Source organism: Anomaloglossus baeobatrachus, chromosome 2 (genome assembly GCF_048569485.1).
Source record: "Anomaloglossus baeobatrachus isolate aAnoBae1 chromosome 2, aAnoBae1.hap1, whole genome shotgun sequence".
Classification (NCBI taxonomy): Eukaryota; Metazoa; Chordata; class Amphibia; order Anura; family Aromobatidae; genus Anomaloglossus; species Anomaloglossus baeobatrachus.
Genome location: NC_134354.1, coordinates 775,788,866 through 775,810,924, shown reverse-complemented (window position 1 = coordinate 775,810,924; position 22,059 = coordinate 775,788,866). Strand labels below are relative to the sequence as shown.

General features: G+C 44.4%; 1 protein-coding gene across 1 annotated transcript in view; it reads left to right on the top strand.

Moving 5' to 3' along the window:
* Positions 1-1,782: 1,782 nt before the first annotated feature.
* NOX4 (NADPH oxidase 4) overlaps positions 1,783-22,059 on the top strand; it is a 369,265-nt gene continuing 348,988 nt past the window's right edge. Inside the window, exons 1-2 of the mRNA XM_075334714.1 lie at positions 1,783-2,021; positions 9,991-10,086. Of these exons, the coding sequence (XP_075190829.1) occupies positions 1,965-2,021; positions 9,991-10,086 (153 nt within the window). The 5' untranslated portion in view covers positions 1,783-1,964. The remainder of the gene's footprint in view (positions 2,022-9,990; positions 10,087-22,059) is intronic.

Sequence of the window (22,059 nt, the reverse complement as noted above, 5' to 3'; positions counted from 1 at the left end):
CTTGCCGGGGTCCGAGAGGCCCCTGCCCTGGTGCTGACTGTCCTTCGGAACACTGCTCCAGACCACCGGGCACACAGCCAACGGGGTCCTTCCAGGAACTTCCAAACGGTCCCACTCCAGACAGTCACCGCCGTTGCTGACCTTGCTGATCTGGCCCTACACAAAGCTGGACCCTTCAGGCTTTCTTTCTCTTCTGTCACTTCACTTGCTTTCCTCCTTTTTCCACTTTTCTACTTTCACTTTCTTAACTCCTCTACTTAGCTGTTTACTTTAGCCCCGTCTAGACTACTCCTCCACTCCTTCCACTTCTTCCTCCCTGACTAGACTGCCTGGTTTTCCCGCCTCCAGAGTTGTGAGCTCCTCGGTGGGCGGAGCCAACCGCCTGGCCCACCCCCTGGTGTGCATCATCAGACTCCTGGAGGAAGGCAACAAGGATTTCTGGTTAGCTGTGATGTGCCTACCTGGAGTGTGGGGTGTAGTGGTGTGTGACCTGTGTCCCCTGGCTTGCCCAGGGCGACACATTCCCCCTTAGCAAAATGCAGACCATCCGCGGGCTGCCGTCCAACACCGGTTTTATTTTTCTGAAAAAGATAACATTTGAAAAATCAACATATTTACATTTTTAATCAAAACTCTTCCCAAGACGGGAGGCACATTTACTTTTAACGTTGCAACGGTTTACGGCTACGGTTTCCGCTCTCTCCCACCCAAGCAACCTGGCCCTGATGCTGTCCCTAAAACCCAGGCAGCACCCCTTGACCCACAGTCCAGCACAAGTTACCCGAGCGGGATGATGTGCCTACCTGGAGTGTGAGGTGTAGTGGTGTGTGACCTGTGTCCTCTGGCTTGCCCAGGGCGACACACTAACAAATCACCACAACCGTGGGTGGCGTCACGGACAATAGACTTTATCCCAAAACCCAATCCCCTTTCATTCACGGGCGAGGAGCGCCGCTCGAGAACCCCCAGGATCCGGTCCACCGCTCGAGCCACCACTGAGCAGCCGCAGCCGGACCCGAGCAGAGGGGTGAGCGCAGTGCTGACACCCTCCTCCCCGCCCGCGACAACTAATGTGACGCCAAGTTGGCGTCACATTTTACTTCATAGTTTTGATGCCTTCAATGTGAATCTACAATTTTCAGAGTCCTGAAAATAAAGAAAACTATTTGAATGAGAAGGTGTATCCAAACTTTTGGTCTGTACTGTACATACATATATTATAAAACTTTATTCGGACTCTTTAGTTATATTTTATCTTTTTAGTTGTGATATTTTTAGTTTTATTTTATCTTTATTTTTTTACAAATTGTTTTGTTTTCATTAACTTACAGTATTCGTTTTATACTTATTTATGTAATATTTTAATACCATATTTTATGTTTTTATTATTTTTAATTTATCGACTTTGACAGTCAACCTGGAAAAAAAAGCAAACATCTGTTCAACAAAAAAAAAAAAAAAAAAGACTGAGCCCTCAGGGCCCCTGTAGCTGCAGCCCCCCTGCTCCTAATCCCTCCTCTTTGTTAAACTATATCTGAATGGAAAAAGTTAGGCAGGGATCTGGAGATATGGGGTGATTGGATGAGGCTGCTTCCTGCATTTCTTAGGGGGGGACACAATATGTTACCTATCGTAGTAACTTTCTCGCACTCGATACGTAGAATCTTTCTAAACTTTTTTCCTGAACTTTGAAAAAGTTTGGAACAACTTTTTTTTTGGGGGGGGGGGGGGTGGTTTGCAGCTTGTTGTTGGTGCAGTGATTTCTGCTGATGATTCCTGTTTGTAACAATGCGGTCTGTCCCACATCATTAACCAAAGGGAGAGACTTGGGAATGGTCACACAGGGCTGGGAATATAAAGCCATGAAGACCACTGGGGAGAAGACAGGAAGCAGCTTCCTGCGGCTGGGGAGGGGGCTCTGACCATTGAGGATTGATTACACTACAGCTGGAGCGGACAGGAGGATGGCTTTACCTTGTAGTAGCTGGCTCTACAATGAAGGCTTCAAGCATCTCTTCATGGTAGGACGCTTTCTCCATTTTTTTTTTTACCATTTGGAATATTAATATTTAATTTTTTTTATTTAACCTCCTTACAAAATTTGTTGGAAAAGTTTTAGGAAATTTGCAAAAGTTTTTCTGTGTATTTTTTATCATGATATTATATATATTATATTGAAGACTGCTTTACCTGTTCAGACTAAGTGATCCCACAGTTTTGTGTATTTTTTATGATTATTATTATTTATTATTATAGCGCCATTTATTCCATGGCGCTTTACAATGATATTATATATATATATATATTTTATTGAAGACTGCTTTACCTGTCCAGACTAAGTGGTCCCACAGTTTTGTGTATTTTTTATGATATTATATATATTTTATTGAAGACTGCTTTACCTGTACAGACTAAGTGGTCCCGCAGTTTTGTGTACTTTTTAATGATGATATTATATATATTATACTGAAGACTGCTTTACCTGTACAGACTAAGTGGTCCCGCAGTTTTGTGTACTTTTTAATGATGATATTATATATATTATATTGAAGACTGCTTCACCTGTACAGACTAAGTGGTCCTGCAGTTTTGTGTATTTTTTATGATGATATTATATACATTATACTGAAGACTGCTTTACCTGTCTAGACTAAGTAATCCCACAGTTTTGTGTATTTTTTTATGATCATATATATATATATATATATATATATATATATATATATATATATATATATATATATACAGTGTATATAGATATATTGAAGACTGCTTTACCTGTACAGACTAAATGAATATGTATATATATATATATATATATATATATATATATACATATATATATATATATATATATATAGAAGACTGCTTTACCTGTCTAGACTAAGTAATCCCACAGTTTTGTGTGTTTTTTATGATAATATATATATATATATATATATATATATATATATATATATATATATATATATATATATATATACAGTGTATATATATATATATATATATATAGAAGACTGCTTTACCTGTCTAGACTAAGTAATCCCACAGTTTTGTGTGTTTTTTATGATAATATATATATATATACATACATATATATATATATATATATATATATATATATATATATATATATATATATACAGTGTATATATATATTGAAGACTGCTTTACCTGTCTAGACTAAGTAATCCCACAGTTTTCTGTATTTTTTATGATATTGTATATGTATATATATATATATATATATATATATATATATATATATATATATATATATATATATATATATATATATTAATTATATTGAAGACTCCTCTACCTGTCCAGACTAAAGGATTCCACAGTTTTGTGTATTTTGTATGATAATATATATACATATATATATATATATATATATATATATATATATATATATATATATATATATATATATATATATATATATATATATATATATATATTATATTATATTATATTATATTATATTATATTATATTATATTATATTATATTATATTATATTATATTATATTATATTATATTAAAGACTGCTTTACCTGTCCAGACTAAGTGGTTCCACTGTTGTGTATTTTTCATGATATTATATATATAATATATTCAAGACTGCATTACCTGTACAGACTAAGTGGTCCCACTGTTGTGTATTTTTCATGATATTATATATATAATATATTCAAGACTGCATTACCTGTACAGACTAAGTGGTCCCACCTACTAAAACTTGGCTACTAGGGAGTTGTAGTTCATCAACAGCTACTTATGAAGGACCACTTCTATAGTCTGATATGATTGCATTAGTAGTAAATTTTGTATAACCATCCAAATGTTGCACTTTATGGCTGATTTATTTGTATTGTTTGCATATACACTGGAGATCAAAATTAGAGAACAATGTCTGATTACTCGCTTTTTTCAGAAATAATGTAATCTACATTGATGACCATGCTCCAGTTTTGTGTAAGGGGCGCACCATGTGACTAGAACAGGGTCTTACAAAAGATCCAAAGTTTATCAACATAAAACCTTTATTTCGCCCAAAATGTGATGATGATGATCATTACAGAACAGCAATGACTGTAGAGAGATGATCAGTAAATGTTCTGCAGGTAACAACAGTCACAATCAGTAGGACGTACACCGGCCGTCCCTGTGAATGACTTCAGCACATCTGCGGCCACAGGACATCACTAGCCTCTCACACTGCTCTGGTGGGATTTTGCTCCACTCTTCTTTCAATCTCTTCCACACTTCTTTGACTGTTGTGGGTTTCTTGACCATAACTTTGTCACCAAGGATTTTCCAGAGGTTTTCTGTTGGGTTTAGCTCAGGACTCTGGGCTGTGGCCATTTCATTGTTTCCAGGATCTACTTTCCCCATTTTGCTGTGTGACCGGGGGCATTGTCCTGAATGAAAATTGCTGGTTGTTTGAGTGATGAACACAAGTAAGGAGCCACGTGTTGTAGAAGGTTCTGATCCAGACTTGCATTCACTCTGCCATGTAGTTGTATGAGAGGTCCAACTCCTGCTGCAGAAAACACTCCCCAAACCATGACACTTCCTCCACCGCCTTTCACCAACTTCTTAACACACTTTGGGTTCAGTCTTTCCCCGGTTTGTCGATGAACATAATGTTTGAATCAGAACCGAATAAATTAAACTTGCTTTCATAAAATGAACTGTGGACACTTCTCCTCTGGCCACACAACATGCTCCTCAACAAAGGAGAGTCTAGCCTTGTGATTCTTTCTGCTAATGAGAGGTTTGGTCACTGCAGAGTGGGCTTTCAGTCCAAATGCTCTTAAACGTCGTGACCCTGTATGACGAGACAGATTCTTACCCTGTTCAGTGCTGAACTTCTGAGCAATTCCAGCTGCAGTGTGGAAACGATTACCCATGAAGATTCTCTGCATTATCCTGTCCTCTCTTGCATTTGTCTTTTGAGACCAACCAGCCTTCTTGGGGGTGATGTTGAAGTTTGTGATGTTGTAAAGATGCAATATTCTTGAAATCACAGACTTGGAACGACCAACTTCTCTTGCTATGGTTGATTAAGTCACCCCTTTGGCTTTCATGTGGGCAACCTGCTGCCGGAGGGTTTCAGTCACTTTGGAACGGCACACCATTTTTGCAAAGTCAGTGCAAACTGGGGAGTTAGGCTGTCAGTTACATAGGGTTTGTCAGATAATAAAGGAAATTAGCACCAAGTGCCGTATTAACAACAATAACTTGCATTGATCTGAAAGTGTTCTCTAATTGTGATCCGTGTTCTTTATCATTTATCTCATTTACATTTTTATTATTTGCTTTACAATAAATTCAATTTATAAAATAAGCGGAAAATCCTGCAAGTTTCCTCATGTTAGAAGATAATCACATAGGAAACTGTGTGTTGTTCTCTAATTTTGATCTCCGGTGTAGATCCAAAATTTGATTCACACCGAATATATTCACTGCTAATTTCAATTCTTGAAAAGCCATGAATTATCCAGAAAATACATATATAACACCTAGAACTAGAGGTCACCTCGAACTGTACTGTGGTAACCAAGAGTGGTATACAGGTCATGTGAATGGGTATAATATACCAGTGCATCTCAATAAATTAGAATATCATCACAAAGTTAATTTATTTCAGTAATTCAATACAAAAAGTGAAACGCATATATTATATAGAGTCATTACACACAGAGGGATCTATTCCTATACATTATATAGAGTCATTAGTTACACACAGAGGGATCTATTCCTATATATTATATATAGTCATTACACACAGAGGGATCTATTCCTATACATTATATAGAGTCATTACACACAGAGGAATCTATTCCTATATATTATATAGAGTCATTACACACAGAGGGATCTGTTCCTATATATTATATAGTCATTCCACACAGAGGGATTTATTGCTACATATTATATAGAGTCATTACACACAGAGAGATCTATTCCTATATATTATATAAAGTCATTACACACAGAGGGATTTATTCCTACATATTATATAGAGTCACTACACACAGAGGGATCTATTCCTATATATTATATAGAGTCATTACACACAGAGGGATCTATTCCTATATATTATATAGAGTCATTACACACACAAAGGGATCCATTCCTATATATTATATAGAGTCATTATGGACACAGAGGGATCTATTCCTAAATATATAATATAGAGTCATTACACACAGAGAAATCTATTCATATATTATATAGTCATTACACACAGAGGGATCTATTCCTATATATTATATAGAGTCATTACACACAGAAGGATCTATTCCTATATATTATATAGTCATTATACACAGAAGGATCTATTCCTATATATTATATAGTCATTATACACAGAAGGATCTATTCCTATATATTATATAGAGTCATTACACACAGAGGGATCTATTCCTATATATTATATAGAGTCATTACACACAGAGGGATCTGTTCCTATATATTATATAGTCATTACCCACAGAGGGATCTGTTCCTATATATTATATAGAGTCATTACACACAGAGGGATCTATTCCTATATATTATATAGAGTCATTACACACAGAGGGATCTGTTCCTATATATTATATAGAGTCATTACACACAGATGGATCTGTACCTATATATTATATAGAGTCATTACACACAGAGGGATCTGTTCCTATATATTATATAGAGTCATTACACACAGAGGGATCTATTTCACATGTTTATTATATATTTTATAGAGTCATTACAGACAGGGTGGTCTATTCCTATATAATATATAGAGTCAGTACATACAGAGGGATCTATTTCACTCGTTTATTTCTGTTAATGTTAATGATTATGGCTTACAGCCAATGAAAACCCAAAAGTTCCTTCAGGTTCCAGGATATTATGAAATGGCAAATTTCCTCATACCTCTGAGCGTCCCCCAAGGAAGAAAATACCGTCATGTTTCCTATTATGGTTTTATCTATGCATACCTAGGAAACATGATGTGTCTATTGTCTTCCAGCGACTAGTTATTAATTATGGGCTGATACATACGTCCCACAATTAAGGCAAAATATGTGTTACATGCGTGCCGCTGTCCTGAGGCCGAAAATATGCCTACCATATTTGTGGGAGCTACGCACACCCCAATTTTATCATTTTTACTCGGGTGCCCGTCTCCTCCAGTTACCCTTTGATGCTTTTGTAGAACTAGCAATGGCCCATCCACTTCCCTAGTTGAATTACTTTTGTCAAAAGGGGGTCTTGCTCTTTTCAGAGGCTTCTTTCTCCTTATAATTAACTTTCATTCCTTACCATTTGTTCCAAAATGGAAGAATTGGATTTCTATTCTGAATAGGGTGACTTCTTGATGCATGTCAGGATGTGTGGAAATATATGATTGTCAGGTGACGGACATGTATGAATATACCGTATTCCTCACACCTTATGTATCTTCATGGTTTGAGAATGGAAACGGGAGGTGGTGCCGCGCTAGTTACCACTCCAGAATTTATGATTGAATAATGTCTTTTCATTTTCATGCACAGGTCAACGCGTTTCAGGAGTTCTCCGCTCCCTTCATCAGGACTTCAGGCAAAAGAACATCAAAATTTGATGATGAAGGGAAAATTTGATCTGATGAAGGGAGCTGAGTACTCCTGAAACGCATTGACCTGTCCATGAAAATAAAAAGACATTAATCAATCATAAATTCTGGCGTGGTGAATAGCGCGGCACTACAACCCGTTTCCAGTCTCAAACCTTGAATCACTGCACCCGGGGCTGCAGCTTTTCCACCGTTGGCTGCATACAAGTATAGGAGTTGTGACTGGCACAAACCCCTATAGATGAGTTTTGTACCTTTATTACCTTACGTTTTTGTTGGTTAACACCCTTCCACAGTCCATACTGTTGACTTTATGTATCACTTCTGGTTCTGTAATTGCAAAGATCTGTAAGTGCTCAGTAAGCCTCCGTACATCCCGTAGAAGGGATATCTCTCAAATATGTCATAAATATTCAGCTCTCATAGCATTCATCTATGAGAACCCTTTGTATAGTTTAATGCAAACTCATCAAGGTTTGTTCAATTGTAAAAAGTTGCAAATTTTGGCAAATTCTACAATGTATATATATAATATATACTAGCTATAGTACCTGGGCATTGCCCGGGATAGTAACTGTCTCTCTGTCTCTCTCCCAGTCTTTCTCTGTGTGTCGCTGTCTGTCTCTTTCCTTGTCCATCTGTGTCTATATCTGTCTATTTCGATCTCTGTCTGTCTTTGTATTAGTCTGTCTGTCTCTCCATCTCTGTCTGTCTCTTTCCCCGTCTGTCTCTTTCCCCGTTTGTCTCTTTCCCCGTCTGTTTCTTTCCCCGTCTGTTTCTTTCCCCGTCTGTCTCTTTCACCGTCTGTCTCTTTCACCGTCTGTCTCTTTCACAGTCTGTCTCTATCAAGGTCTGTCTGTCCCATTTATCTTTGTCAGTCTCCTCTGTCCCTGTCTGCTTGCCTCTGTCCCTGTCTTCCTGTCTGCCTGTCTCTTTCCCGGTCTGTCTCTTTCCCGGTCTGTCTCTTTCCCCGTCTGTCTCTTTCCCCGTCTGTCTCTTTCCCCGTCTGTCTCTTTCCCCGTCTGTCTCTTTCCCCGTCTGTCTCTTTCCCCGTCTGTCTCTTTCCCCGTCTGTCTCTTTCCCCGTCTGTCTCTTTCCCCGTCTGTCTCTTTCCCCGTCTGTCTCTTTCCCCGTCTGTCTCTTTCCCCGTCTGTCTCTTTCCCCGTCTGTCTCTTTCCCCGTCTGTCTCTTTCCCCGTCTGTCTCTTTCCCCGTCTGTCTCTTTCCCCGTCTGTCTCTTTCCCCGTCTGTCTCTTTTTCCCCGTCTGTCTCTTTCCCCGTCTGTCTCTTTCCCCGTCTGTCTCTTTCCCCGTCTGTCTCTTTCCCCGTCTGTCTCTTTCCCCGTCTGTCTCTTTCCCCGTCTGTCTCTTTCCCCGTCTGTCTCTTTCACCGTCTGTCTCTTTCACCGTCTGTCTCTTTCCCCGTCTGTCTCTTTCCCCGTCTGTCTCTTTCACCGTCTGTCTCTTTCACCGTCTGTCTCTTTCACCGTCTGTCTCTTTCACCGTCTGTCTCTATCCCTCTGTCTCTTTTACTTCTGTCTCTGTCTGTTTGTTTCCTTGTCTGCTTCTTACTTTGTCTGTCTGTCTCTTTGTCTCTTTCTGTCTCTATCCATCTCTCCACCGACATCATATTACCTCACACATAAGCTTCTTATACTAACAATGTCTTTTGTTCCTATAGCAACCAATCACAGCTGCTATTAAAACCAGTATTTTCAGGCTCCATTTACTTTAATGGAGACAGGTTTTTTGGAGAGTAACTGTAAAGCGCGGAGTTAAATTTTCCTGTGAAAACATAGTCTATGACGTTCACTGGGTCACATGGGGTGTCTGTGCAACATTTTGTGATTGTAAATGCGACGGTGCGGATTCCTTTAGCGGAGACACACACGCACACACACACACACACACACACACACACACATACTTACACACACACACCTTTATATATTAGTTGTTTTTTTTTTTTAACTGTATTGTGTTTCTGTCATCAGTTTTTTTAAACAATGATGAGAACAGTGGACGGAGTTTAGCTGGAGGGTGTAGGGGCCTGGCTATAATTTTACAATTCTTATATATAAGAATTGCTATAATTTTATACTAGAAATCGGCACAAATCGTAGCCGGGCACAGATGCACAAATTTACGAAACGCCTCTGTGCCTGTGGGAAATCAAAGCCGCAGTGAAGTGCAATGTGGAACTATAGATTTTATGGGATCCATATTCTGGGTCGGTATGCAAGGATTTGTAATGCTGGAGAGTATATGATACGTGAGACAGATGGGTGCAGATATCGGGGGCCGCAGCAGATGCATCCATGACCTGGTGCCTAAAAGACCCCAATGACCCCTCTACTAATGTCTCTTCTTTTTCTCCCCAGTTTGTCTGGCTGGCCATCAATACTCTACTATTCTGGAGAACCTTCGCCCGGTACTACAGCGGCCCACAGTACCACTACTTGCACCAGATGCTGGGGGTAAGTCTTCACAGGGGCAATGTTTTTGGATGCTATATGAGATGTGACCAGGCGCCTGGCCGGGGTGACAGACACTGACTTGCTACAGTGGAAAAGCTGACAAATGGAGAACAAAGGCCGCTGTTTGCTTAGTTGCTGCCTCTCCCTGGGATTGAATGAACTGACAGATTGCTGGAGACCCCCCTCCCTTCCCCTCTTCCACAGCTGCAGGGGTCCTTTAAACTCTCCACCATCAGTCTGTGGAATGAGGAAGCTGTGGGATCTCAATTAGTTTCCAGGCAGGTAGAACGGATGTGGTGGTGCTGCGCCGACTTCACAGAGGACATTGCCGGCCATGGAAAACCCAAGAGGGAAGAAGCAACTGAGTTCTTGTAGGAATTGAATATAATGGAAGTCACAATCCATGTATATGCCCTGGATAATGGGAACGGTCTACCAAAATTTGATTCACTTAAAATTTATTTGCTGGAAATGTAATTGCTCGTAAAATCTGTTTCCAACACAGAGGTTTAAAAATATGATATTCATCGCACCCTTCACCTGCCCTGGTGCTGCAGCTCCCCGCCTCGTCCTCCTCTGGCTCCAATTTTCTCTTCCACTTTCAGTTTTCCTCACTTTTTGGCACTGTGACTTCTTTGATTGTGTCCTATTCAGCGGTGGAAGACTTAAGACAGAAAAGAAGCCTGGAGCTGGGCAGAAGAAGTGAGCCAGTGGGGGACTGGACAGGGTGCTGCGACACCGGAAGCTGAGAATGTTTTGTTTTTTCATTTTTTAACTCCTACCCAAACCTAAAACGATTTAAGCAAAGTTAATGAGGGTGTCCACTACTTTTACATTAATGGCTTATCCTCAATGTCAGATCAGCCGGGGTTCTAAACCCAGCACCCCTGCCGATCAGCTGTTCTCTGTGCCACTGGTGGCAGCAGGCAGCCGGAAATGCTCAGTTCCGGAGCTGCTCCATCTTCTGATAGTGGCCGCTGCCTAGTACTGCACATTCGCCTCCCATTCAGATCAATAGGTGGGGGTGTTGGACATTGGCCAATCTGACATTGATGACCAGGGGCGGTTCCAGATTTTCGTGGGCCCTGGGTGAAAGAGTCCCAGTGGGCACCTTTAATACATTCCACGATTCATGATTATAATATAAAGTGTGTTTGTGTGTATGTATATATTCTAAATAATACAATTCATGTAAATTTAACCCCCCGTGCACTCTCTCTTCTCCCTCGTGCGGTCTCTCTCTTCTCCCCCGTTCTCTCTCTCCTCCCCCCCTATGTGGTCTATCCCCCTTGCTCTCTCTTCTCCCCCTGTGCCGTCTCTCCCCCTTGGTCTCTCTTCTCCCCCTGTGCCGTCTATCCCCCTTGGTCTCTCTTCTCCCCCTGTGCCGTCTATCCCCCTTGGTCTCTCTTCTCCCCAGTCGTCTCTCTTCGCCCCCGTGCTCTCTCTTCTCCCCCTGTGCCGTCTATCCTTCTTGGTCTCTCTTCTCCCCAGTGGTCTCTCTTCGCCCCCGTGCTCTCTCTTCTCCCCCTGTGCCATCTATCCCCCTTGGTCTCTCTTCTCCCCAGTGGTCTCTCTTCGCCCCCGTGCTCTCTCTTCTCCCCCTGTGCCGTCTATCCCCCTTGGTCTCTCTTCTCCCCAGTGGTCTCTCTACGCCCCCGTGCTCTCTCTTCTCTCCCTGTACCGTCTATCCCCCTTGGTCTCTCTTCTCCCCAGTGGTCTCTCTTCACCCCCGTGCTCTGTCTTCTCACCCTGTGCCGTCTATCCCCCTTGGTCTCTCTTCTCCCCAGTGGTCTCTCTATGCCCCGGTGCTCTCTCTTCTCCCCCTGTACCGTCTATCCCCCTTGGTCTCTCTTCTCCCCAGTGGTCTCTCTTCGCCCCCATGCTCTCTCTTCTCCCCCTGTGCCGTCTATCCTCCTTGGTCTCTCTTCTCCCCAGTGGTCTCTCTTCGCCCCCATGCTCTCTCTTCTCCCCCTATGCCATCTATCCCCCTTGGCCTCTCTTCTCCCCAGTGGTCTCTCTTCTCCCCCTGTGCCATCTATCCCCCTTGGTCTCTCTTCGCCCCGTGGTCTCTCTTTGCCCCCGTGCTCTCTCTTCTCCCCCTGTGCCATCTATCCCCCTTGGTCTCTCTTCTCCCCAGTGGTCTCTCTTCGCCCCCGTGCTCTCTCTTCTCCCCCTGTACCGTCTATCCCCCTTGGTCTCTCTTCTCCCCAGTGGTCTCTCTTCACCCCCGTGCTCTCTCTTGTCCCCCTGTGCCGTATTTCCCCCGTGCTTTCTCTTTTCTCCCCCTCGTGCTGTGTGATGAGAGCACCGTCCTTACAGCTGAGCGGGGTCCCAGCAATGGAGGAGATCAATGCTGCTGACCGCAGGTGTCAGGTGACGTCACTGGACCCCGCTTATTCATAAGCTGGTAGCAGCCAGGAGGCTGCGCTTATCACATAGTGCAGAGAGACAGCGCACAAGGGGGAGGAGGGGCACAGCCCCATACATTATAAAGGGCTGGCGACATGTCGCGGGCGGGGAGGGGACGCTGCGCTCACCACGCTCGGGTCCGGCGCTGCTGCTGCTCGGTGGCTCGAGCGGTGGGCCGGATCCGGGGACTCGAGCGGCGCTCCTCGCCCGTGAGTGAAAAGGGTGGTTTGTTGGGGTTTGGGATGTCGGTTCGTGACGCCACCCATGGTGTGTGGTGAGGTTGGGGTACCACCGCTGCTCTGTACGGGGATCCCGGGAGCGATGACAGGGAGCAGCTGGGATGTTTCTCTCCCCTCCGTGGATAGGGGGATTTTGGTAGTCCCGGGGCACCTTTAATACATTCCACGATTCATGATTATAATATAAAGTATGTTTGTGTGTATGTATATATTCTAAATAATACAATTCATGTAAATTTAACCCCCCGTGCACTCTCTCTTCTCCCTCGTGCGGTCTCTCTCTTCTCCCCCGTGCTCTCTCTCCTCCCCCCCCTATGCGGTCTATCCCCCTTGCTCTCTCTTCTACCCCTGTGCTGTCTCTCCCCCGTGCTCTCTCTTCTCTTCCTGTGCCATCTCTTCTCCCCCTTGGTCTCTCTTCTCCCCCTGTGCCGTCTATCCCCCTTGGTCTCTCTTCTCCCCAGTGGTCTCTCTTCGCCCCCGTGCTCTCTCTTCTCCCCCTGTGCCGTCTATCCCCCTTGGTCTCTCTTCTCCCCAGTGGTCTCTCTACGCCCCCGTGCTCTCTCTTCTCTCCCTGTACCGTCTATCCCCCTTGGTCTCTCTTCTCCCCAGTGCTCTCTCTTCTCCCCCTGTGCCATCTATCCCCCTTGGTCTCTCTTCTCCCCAGTGGTCTCTCTACGCCCCCGTGCTCTCTCTTCTCCCCCTGTACCGTCTATCCCCCTTGGTCTCTCTTCTTCCCAGTGGTCTCTCTTCGCCCCCGTGCTCTCTCTTCTCCCCCTGTGCCGTCTATCCTCCTTGGTCTCTCTTCTTCCCAGTCGTCTCTCTTCACCCCAGTGCTCTCTCTTCTGCCCCTGTGCCATCTATCCTCCTTGGTCTCTCTTCTCCCCAGTGGTCTCTCTTCGCCCCCGTGCTCTCTCTTCTCCCCCTATGCCATCTATCCCCCTTGGTCTCTCTTCTCCCCAGTGGTCTCTCTTCGCCCCCGTGCTCTCTCTTCTCCCCCTGTGCCATCTATCCCCCTTGGTCTCTCTTCGCCCCCGTGCTCTCTCTTCTCCCCCTGTGCCATCTATCCCCCTTGGTCTCTCTTCGCCCTGTGGTCTCTCTTCGCCCCATTTCTCTCTCTTCTCCCCCTGTGCTGTCTATCCCCCTTGGTCTCTCTTCTCCCCAGTGGTCTCTCTTTGCCCCCGTGCTCTCTCTTCTCCCCCTGTGCCATCTATCCCCCTTGGTCTCTCTTCTCCCCAGTGGTCTCTCTTCTCCCCCTGTGCCATCTATCCCCCTTGGTCTCTCTTCTCCCCAGTGGTCTCTCTTCGCCCCCGTGCTCTCTCTTGTCCCCCTGTGCCGTCTTTCCCCCGTGCTTTCTCTTTTCTCCCCCTCGTGCTGTGTGATGAGAGCACCGTCCTTACAGCTGAGCGGGGTCCCAGCAATGGAGGAGATCAATGCTGCTGACCGCAGGTGTCAGGTGACGTCACTGGACCCCGCTTATGCATAAGCTGGTAGCAGCCAGGAGGCTGCGCTTATCACATAGTGCAGAGAGACAGCGCACAAGGGGGAGGGGGGCACAGCCCCATACATTATAAAGGGCTGGCGACATGTCGCGGGTGGGGAGGGGACGCTGCGCTCACCACGCTCGGGTCCGGCGCTGCTGCTGCTCGGTGGCTCGAGCGGTGGGCCGGATCCGGGGACTCGAGCGGCGCTCCTCGTCCGTGAGTGAAAAGGGTGGTTTGTTGGGGTTTGGGATGTCGGTTCGTGACGCCACCCACGGTGTGTGGTGAGGTTGGGGTACCACCGCTGCTCTGTACGGGGATCCCGGGAGCGATGACAGGGAGCAGCTGGGATGTTTCTCTCCCCTCCGTGGGTAGGGGGATTTTGGTAGTCCCGGGGCCCGGAGTTATTGTCTGTTTGGTGGATTGCGGGGCCTGGCCAGGTGCAGGGTCGCGGGGCAGCGCAGTGCCAGATGGCACGGTGGTACTTACTCAGCCAGTAACGCACACGGAGTCTCTTGTAAAACAAACGGCTGGATGGACGAGTCCCACAGACGGCTGCGGCGGTCACTCCCGTTCGGTTGGCGGTAACAGTCTCTCCCTGCACCGGTGTTATGTTCTCGGCCCCGATGGCTTCCCACCGGTAACCCGCTCCCCAGCGGTGTGTTGGCTAAGGGAGCCCCTTTTGTTGCCCGCAGGCTCTGGCCCTGGGAGCTCTAGCTCTGGCGGTAGCTTTATCTCCCTCACGGTTTGGACGGTTGCCTTCAGTCGAGTCTTTGTTGCTGGGAAACCATGGAGGTTCCCGTCGCTGATGGATTTGACCGGTTTAACGGCGACTCCTAGCCTGGTCGGGGTCCGTAGGCCCTGCCGGATGGTGCTGGCTTCTCTTCGCTCCCCGGTCCGGTACCGGCGGGCCACCGCCCGTCCCCGGTCCTTACGGTTGTGCGTCAATCTGCCTCTCCTGCAGATGGTCACCACCGTCTGCCAACCTTGCTGTATGTGCCCGGGCCACGTACCCGGACACGGTCAATCTGCTCCTCCACTACTACCTTCTTCAACTTTCAACTCTCCTACTCAACTCCTTATCACTATCTATCTGACCTTCTTTCCCACCTCCAGGACTGTGAACTCCTCAGTGGGAGGAGCCAACCGCCTGGCTCCGCCCCACCTGGTGTGGACATCAGCCCCTGGAGGGAGGCAACAAGGATTTGTATGTTTGTGGCTGGTGTGCCTAACCGGGGTGTGGGGTGTGTTGTTGCAGTACCTGTGACGTCCTGGCTTGTCCAGGGCGCCACATTCACCATCGGGCAAGCAGCGCTGACGTTGTCCCTGACAGCAAGTGAAGTGGGCCCTCGTGTTTTGTCCAGGGCACTTGCCCGGGTGTGCCAGGTGGTGGCACCGGCCCTGTTGAGGACCTATCCTAAGGATAGGCCATCAGTTGTAAAACCCCCTTAAGCTAATATATTGTTGGGGCTCAATTTTTTTCTGATATTTGAGATAAATTCAATATGGTTAGAATTGATCAATTCATCCCTAATAAAAAGAGGATGACCTGTCCTGTCAATACGCTCCATTAAAGGGAATGTGTCATCAGGATATTACCTATTGTTTAAAATGGGGGGGGGGGGGGGGGGTATGATAAAGGTATTTTTAAAATATTGTAAGTGATTTTTTTTATTTTGAAATATTTTAGTTGATTTTTATATTTTATTTTTCCTTATTGCTATCTATAATAAAAAAACAATTCTGAGACAGATACGTCACCAGTGGTTTTGTCCCCACACAACCCCTCTAAACTATGGAAAACTTTTACGTGCATACTGAAAAATTGCTTAAAAATTGCGGTTTGATGAGAAATAGAATGTCTGAACTGGACAGTGCCAGGGTGGAGACTGGCCACACCCAATTGTCTGTTTATTAAATATATGTATTCTTGGCTAAAAATAGTTATTGTAATTGGGTTTCATTCAAAATTTTCGACCATTTTCCTTCTATATCCTCTGTGCTACACTGTCTATTGCTAGATACATAATGAGTTAACTGAGAATCTGTTAGTGAGCTCATCCTGATGACCCAATGGGATAGTTAGTAACTCTTTTACTCGTCTTTTTTACCTCTTCTCAGTTGATTTATGACCACAGACCACATCAAAGAGGAATGTGCACAGAAACAAAGATGAGTTAACTGAGAATCTATTAGTGAGCTTATCTTGATGACCCTATAGGATGGTTAATAACTCTTTTACCTGTCTTTTCTTTTTACCTCTTCTCAATTGATTTATGACCACAGACTACATCAAAGTTGAATGTGCAGAGAAACAAAGATGAGTTAACTGAGAATCAGTTAGTGAGCTCATCCTGATGACCCTATGGGATAGTTTATAACCCTCTTAACTCTCTTTTTTAACCTCTTCTCAATTAATGTATGACCACAGACCACATCAAAGTTGAATGTGCAGAGAAACAAAGTTGAGTTAACGGAGAATCAATTAGTGAGCTCATCCTGATGACCCTATGGGATAGATAACAGCTCTCTTACCTGTCTTTTATTTTTTTTTACCTTTTCTCAGTTGACTTATGACCACAGACCACATCAAAGTTCAATGTGCAGGGAAACAAAGAGCCTGTAAAAACCAAACGGTGCAAAATTTCATAAGAAACCAAATTGCAAAAAATATTTTTAGCTCCAAATATTTGCATTTAAGTACTAAAAAAGGCAAAAACCCCAAAACATGGTCTCCTTTACGTTTCCTAGAGGACTTTCCAGCACTGTCAGCTCTGACTGGACAGTGCCAGGGTAGAGATTAGAAACACCCAATTGTATGTTTATTACATATATGTATTCTTGGCCAAATACAATTACTGTATTTGTGTTTTCATTCAAAATTGTGTACTGTTTGCCTTCTATTTCCTCTGTGCTATACTGTCTTTGGCTGGCTGCATAACCAGATGGGATAGTTTGTAACTCTTTTACCTGTCCTTTTTACCTCTTCTCAATTGATTTATGACCACAGACCACATCAAAGTTGAATGTGCAGAGAAACAAAGTTGAGTTAACTGAGAATCAGTTAGTGAGCTCATCCTGATGACCCTATGGGATAGTTTATAACTTTTCACTCTCTTTTTTTAACCTCTTCTCAATTGATTTATGACTACAGACCACATCAAAGTTGAATGTGCAGAGAAACTATGATGAGTTACCCGAGAAACCATTAATGAGCTCATTCTGATGACCTAATGGAATAGTTGATAACTTTTACATGTCTTTTTTTTACCTCTTCTCAGTTGATTTATGACCATACAGTCATGGCCAAAAGTTTGGAGAATGCTACAAATATTAATTTTTACAAAGTCTACTGCTTAAGTTTTTCTAATGGCAATTTGCATATACTCCAGAATGTCATAAAGAGTGATCAGCTTAACAGCAATTACTTGCAAAGTCAATATTGGCTAAGAAAATGAACTTTAACCCCTAAAGCACATTTCAACATCATTGCATTCCTGCCTTAAAAGAAGCAGCTAACATTGTTTTAGTGATTGTTCCATTAACACAGGTGTGGGTGTTGATGAGGTCAGGGCTGGCGATCAATCAGTCATGATTAAGTAAGAATGACACCACTGGACACTTTAAAAGGAGGCTGGTGCTTGGTATCATTGTTTCTCTTCAGTTAACCATGGTTATCTCTAAAGAAACACGTGCAGCCTTCATTGCTCTGCACAAAAATGGCCTAACAGGGAAGAGTATCGCAGCTACAAAGATTGCACCTCAGTCATCAATCTATCGCATCATCAAGAACTTCAAGGAGAGAGCTTCCATTGTTGCCAAAAAGGCTCCCGGGCGCCCAAGAAGGACCAGCAAACGCCAGGACCGTATCTTAAAACTGTTTCAGCTGCGGAATCAGACTACCAGCAGTGGCGAGCTAGCTCAGCAATGGCAGCGGGCTGGTGTGAGGGCTTCTGCACGCACTGTGAGGCGGAGACTGCTTGAGCAAGGCCTGGTTTCAAGGAGGGCAGCAAAGAAGCCACTTCTCTCCAGAAAAAACATCAGGGACCGACTGATATTCTGCAAGAGGTACAGGGAGTGGACTGCTGAGGACTGGGGTAAAGTCATTTTCTCAGATGAATCCCCTTTTTCAATTGTTTGGGACATCTGGAAAACAGCTTATTAGGAGAAGAAGAGGTGAGCGCTACCACCAGTCTTGTCTCATGCCAACTGTTAAGCATCCTGAAACCATTCATGTGTGGGGTTGCTTCTCAGCCAAGGGAATCGCACCACTCACAGTCTTGCCTAAAAATACAGCCATGAATAAAGAATGTACCAGAATGTCCTCCAAGAGCAACTTCTCCCAACTGTCCAAGAGCAGTTTGGCGCCCAGCAATGCCTTTTCCAGCATGATGGAGCGCCTTGCCATAAAGCAAAGGAGATCACTAAATGGCTCCTGGAACAAAACATAGAGATTTTGGGTCCATGGTCTGGAAACTCCCCAGATCTTAATCCCATTGAGAACTTGTGGGCAATCATCAAGAGACGGGTGGGCAAACAAAAAACAACAAATTCTGGCAAAATGCAAGCATTGCTTATGCAAGAATGGACAGCGATCAGTCAGGATTTGCTCCAGAAGGTGATTGAGAGCATGCCCGGGAGAATCGCAGAGGTCCTGAAGAAGAAGGGTCAACACTGCAAATATTGACTTGCTGCATTAACTCATTCTAACTGTCAATAGAACCTTCTGGTCTCATAATATGATTGCAATTATATTTCTGTATGTGATGTAAACATCAGACAAACACAATTAAAAACCAGAGGGCAACAGATCATGTGAAAATAGAATTTTGGTGTCATTCTCAAAACTTTTGGCCATGACTGTAGACCACATCAAAGTGGAATGTGCACAGAAACAAAGATGAGTTAACTGAGAAGCCATTAGTGAGCTCACCCTGATGAGATGACCCAATGGGATAGTTTATAACTCTTACCTGTTGTTTTTTTTTGTTGTTTTTTTTTAAACCTCTACCCAATTGATTTATGACCACAGACCACATCAAAGTTGAATATGCAGGGAAACAAAAAGTCTGTAAAAACCAAACGGTGCAAAACTTCAGAAGAAACCAAACTGCAAAAATGATTTTTAGCACCAAATATTTGTGTTTAAGAAATAAAAAAGGAGGGAAAAAAAAAAATTGTCCCCTTTAAGTTTCCAGGGGGAACAATAGAGGGACAGCACAACACAGAAAAGATGCTTCAGAATTCTTATTTAATGGGTAATCCAGGAAATAACTGATCCTCCTTTGTAACTGATCAATAGATCCGCATTAAGTCACTCATGATACGTTTCTGTGTCCAGAAATTGTGGAAGGATGGCAGAAAAACAAAAAATATGAATGTTCATTTTTTGGAATTTTTTTTTATTTTGCGGTTTGCTCCATTAATTGGCTTTTCCCCGGTCGCTCGGTGAAGCTTCTGATAAGAAAGGATCGCACGGCGGCCGGTCGTATCTGTTCGAGGCAGCGGAGATTAATCCTCCCCGAAAAATGAAATGTACAATGCGGCAGATTGAGGAAATGATGGGGACGGATTCTTGGCCGGGTGTCACCTCCCGGATGCAATAATGTGAAGGCTCTCTCGATGCCTTGTGTGCGGAATAGGCAAAAAAAAAAGAAAAAATGAGCGTGGACGCTGTCAGCAACGGCTGCGCTGACCTTTACGGGGAGGAGAAGACCTTCAGAAAGCCTCACACAGGGATCGAGGAAATAGTAACAGAAATGTAGAACACAAAAGATGGCAGCAGATATTTCTATTTAATAAGGAGCTGTCTACATGTTCTGAAGATCTCGCCATCAATTAATTGGATAACGGGTTGTGTACGCAGCTTAGCGGGCGCCCCACTATAAGCCAGAATACCCTCATTCTAATTCTGGAAACCCTTATTTGCAAAAAATATAGTTCCTCATGGGAGGGGAGTACTTGCTACCCAATACCAAAGAGTGTCACAGGTGATAGACAGTCATGTGGTTTCTGGCCATAGAAGGTCACAGCGTCCAGCTACGCAAAATGGTTCCTGCTGTCAGTATTTATTGGTATAGGTAACTTTCCTACTGGATTCATCTCTTCCCCTTTAGGACCCAGTGGAGCTCTCCTTCCATCCATTCTGATCATCAGTATTCTGTTGTTACTTAAATATCCCTTCTTTCCTTGGACTGGTGCTGGTGATATTTTCAGTTCATTAAAGCCCTGGGTGCAAGCAGGTGGCTTGTACTCCTCTGTGGTATCGTTGCTGAAAACTTTGCTGAACTTCTGCCTGAGTCATCTGTGGATAAGTAGTTCATGCTTTTCCCCCTCCCCCGTGTGTCCTTCTTGTATCTTCTTTAGTGTTTATTGGGGTTGACGAAGAGCTCATCCCACCCATTCCCTATTTAGGGTCAAGCACTAGCAATAACTAGGGTCAGGTATCCAGCTCGGCATATAGATGCAGAACCTATCTAGGGTGGTGACGGACTCCTGGGCCCAGCACTAGAGATACCTAGGGTCAGGTATCCGGCTCGGCGCATTGGTGCGGAACCTATCTATAGTGGTGAGGGACCCCAGGGACCAGCAGTAGGTTTGGTCAGGGATCACCATCTTCCCCTATCATAGACACAGGGTTTCCTTTCCCTTTGCCACTTCGCTTGATAATTCCCCGTACCTAGTGTGACAATGACACCAGCCAAAGTTGGTTCCTCGTTCTATAAGAGCCCCATAGCATCTACCTTGGCTAACTCTCTGTTCGGTGGCATTGAGGTCCACATACTACATGTAGATATAAAGTGTATGCAAGTTTGTTACTTTCGCCTGGATTTAGATATTGGGCTGTGCACCCATCTATCACTACTTGTTCTCGCTATTCCTCTATGTGTTGAGTTGCCACACCACACTCCCTGGTCTCATAGGCCGGATTCCACCTGGTACAAGGGAACTCCCAATGACTGTCGCAACACACAAGATACATTGGGAACATGATACAATGCTCTGGTGCTTAGGAGCGGACTACCTAACATCCCTATACAGCTCCCTTCCCCCATCGCCGATCACATACCTAGGCCCTCGCTTGCCATGAACTCGCCCTGGCTAGTGAAAAGGCCAACAAAAGCACTAGTCTCACCACTACAATATTACAACACAAGGGGAGGGAGACAGACAGGGGGAAAACAGAGATGAGCGAACCATTGGAAGTTTGGTTCGGGGGGCACAGTTAAACTTTAGATAAGGTTCATCTTGTGACCCTGACTTGAACTGAACCTCAATGGAAGTCAGTAATTGGGCGGTACATGTCTCCACTCACATGCAGCCAGCAATAACCAGAACAGTTTCGGGGGAAGGTAGGCAGTGTTTTTCAATTTTTTTTTTTTAATGTGTATGTGTATGTAACGGGGGCAGGGGGCGCCTCAGGGGGTGTAGTCGGGTCCCCTCGCCTTGTGGAACGCAGGCTGAACCCCGGCCCGGCCGTTACTTGTAAAACAGGTGTGTTGTTGGGGCAGAGTGTGGATGCATGGGGCCCATTCATGACAGCGTTCTTTCTGTGCTCTCCAGCTCCTTCTTCACTTTCAGGAAAGAGGCAATTGCAGGCAGCGGGTAAACCAAACACCGTTTTATTAAACAAAGCTTCCATCTTTCTGTTTGCAGCAGGCTTACTTTAGTACGTTACAAGTTACAAGTCCTTTTCTACGAAAACGGTTTCCTTTTTCTCTACGGGCACTTTCCTTTGCCTGCAGGGGCCAATTGTTATCCCCCTAGCAGTGGTACTCCTATCCCGATTTTAGTCCAGCCCTTTCCCAGGGATTTGTATTGAACTAGGGGACGGCTCCAGTACTCAC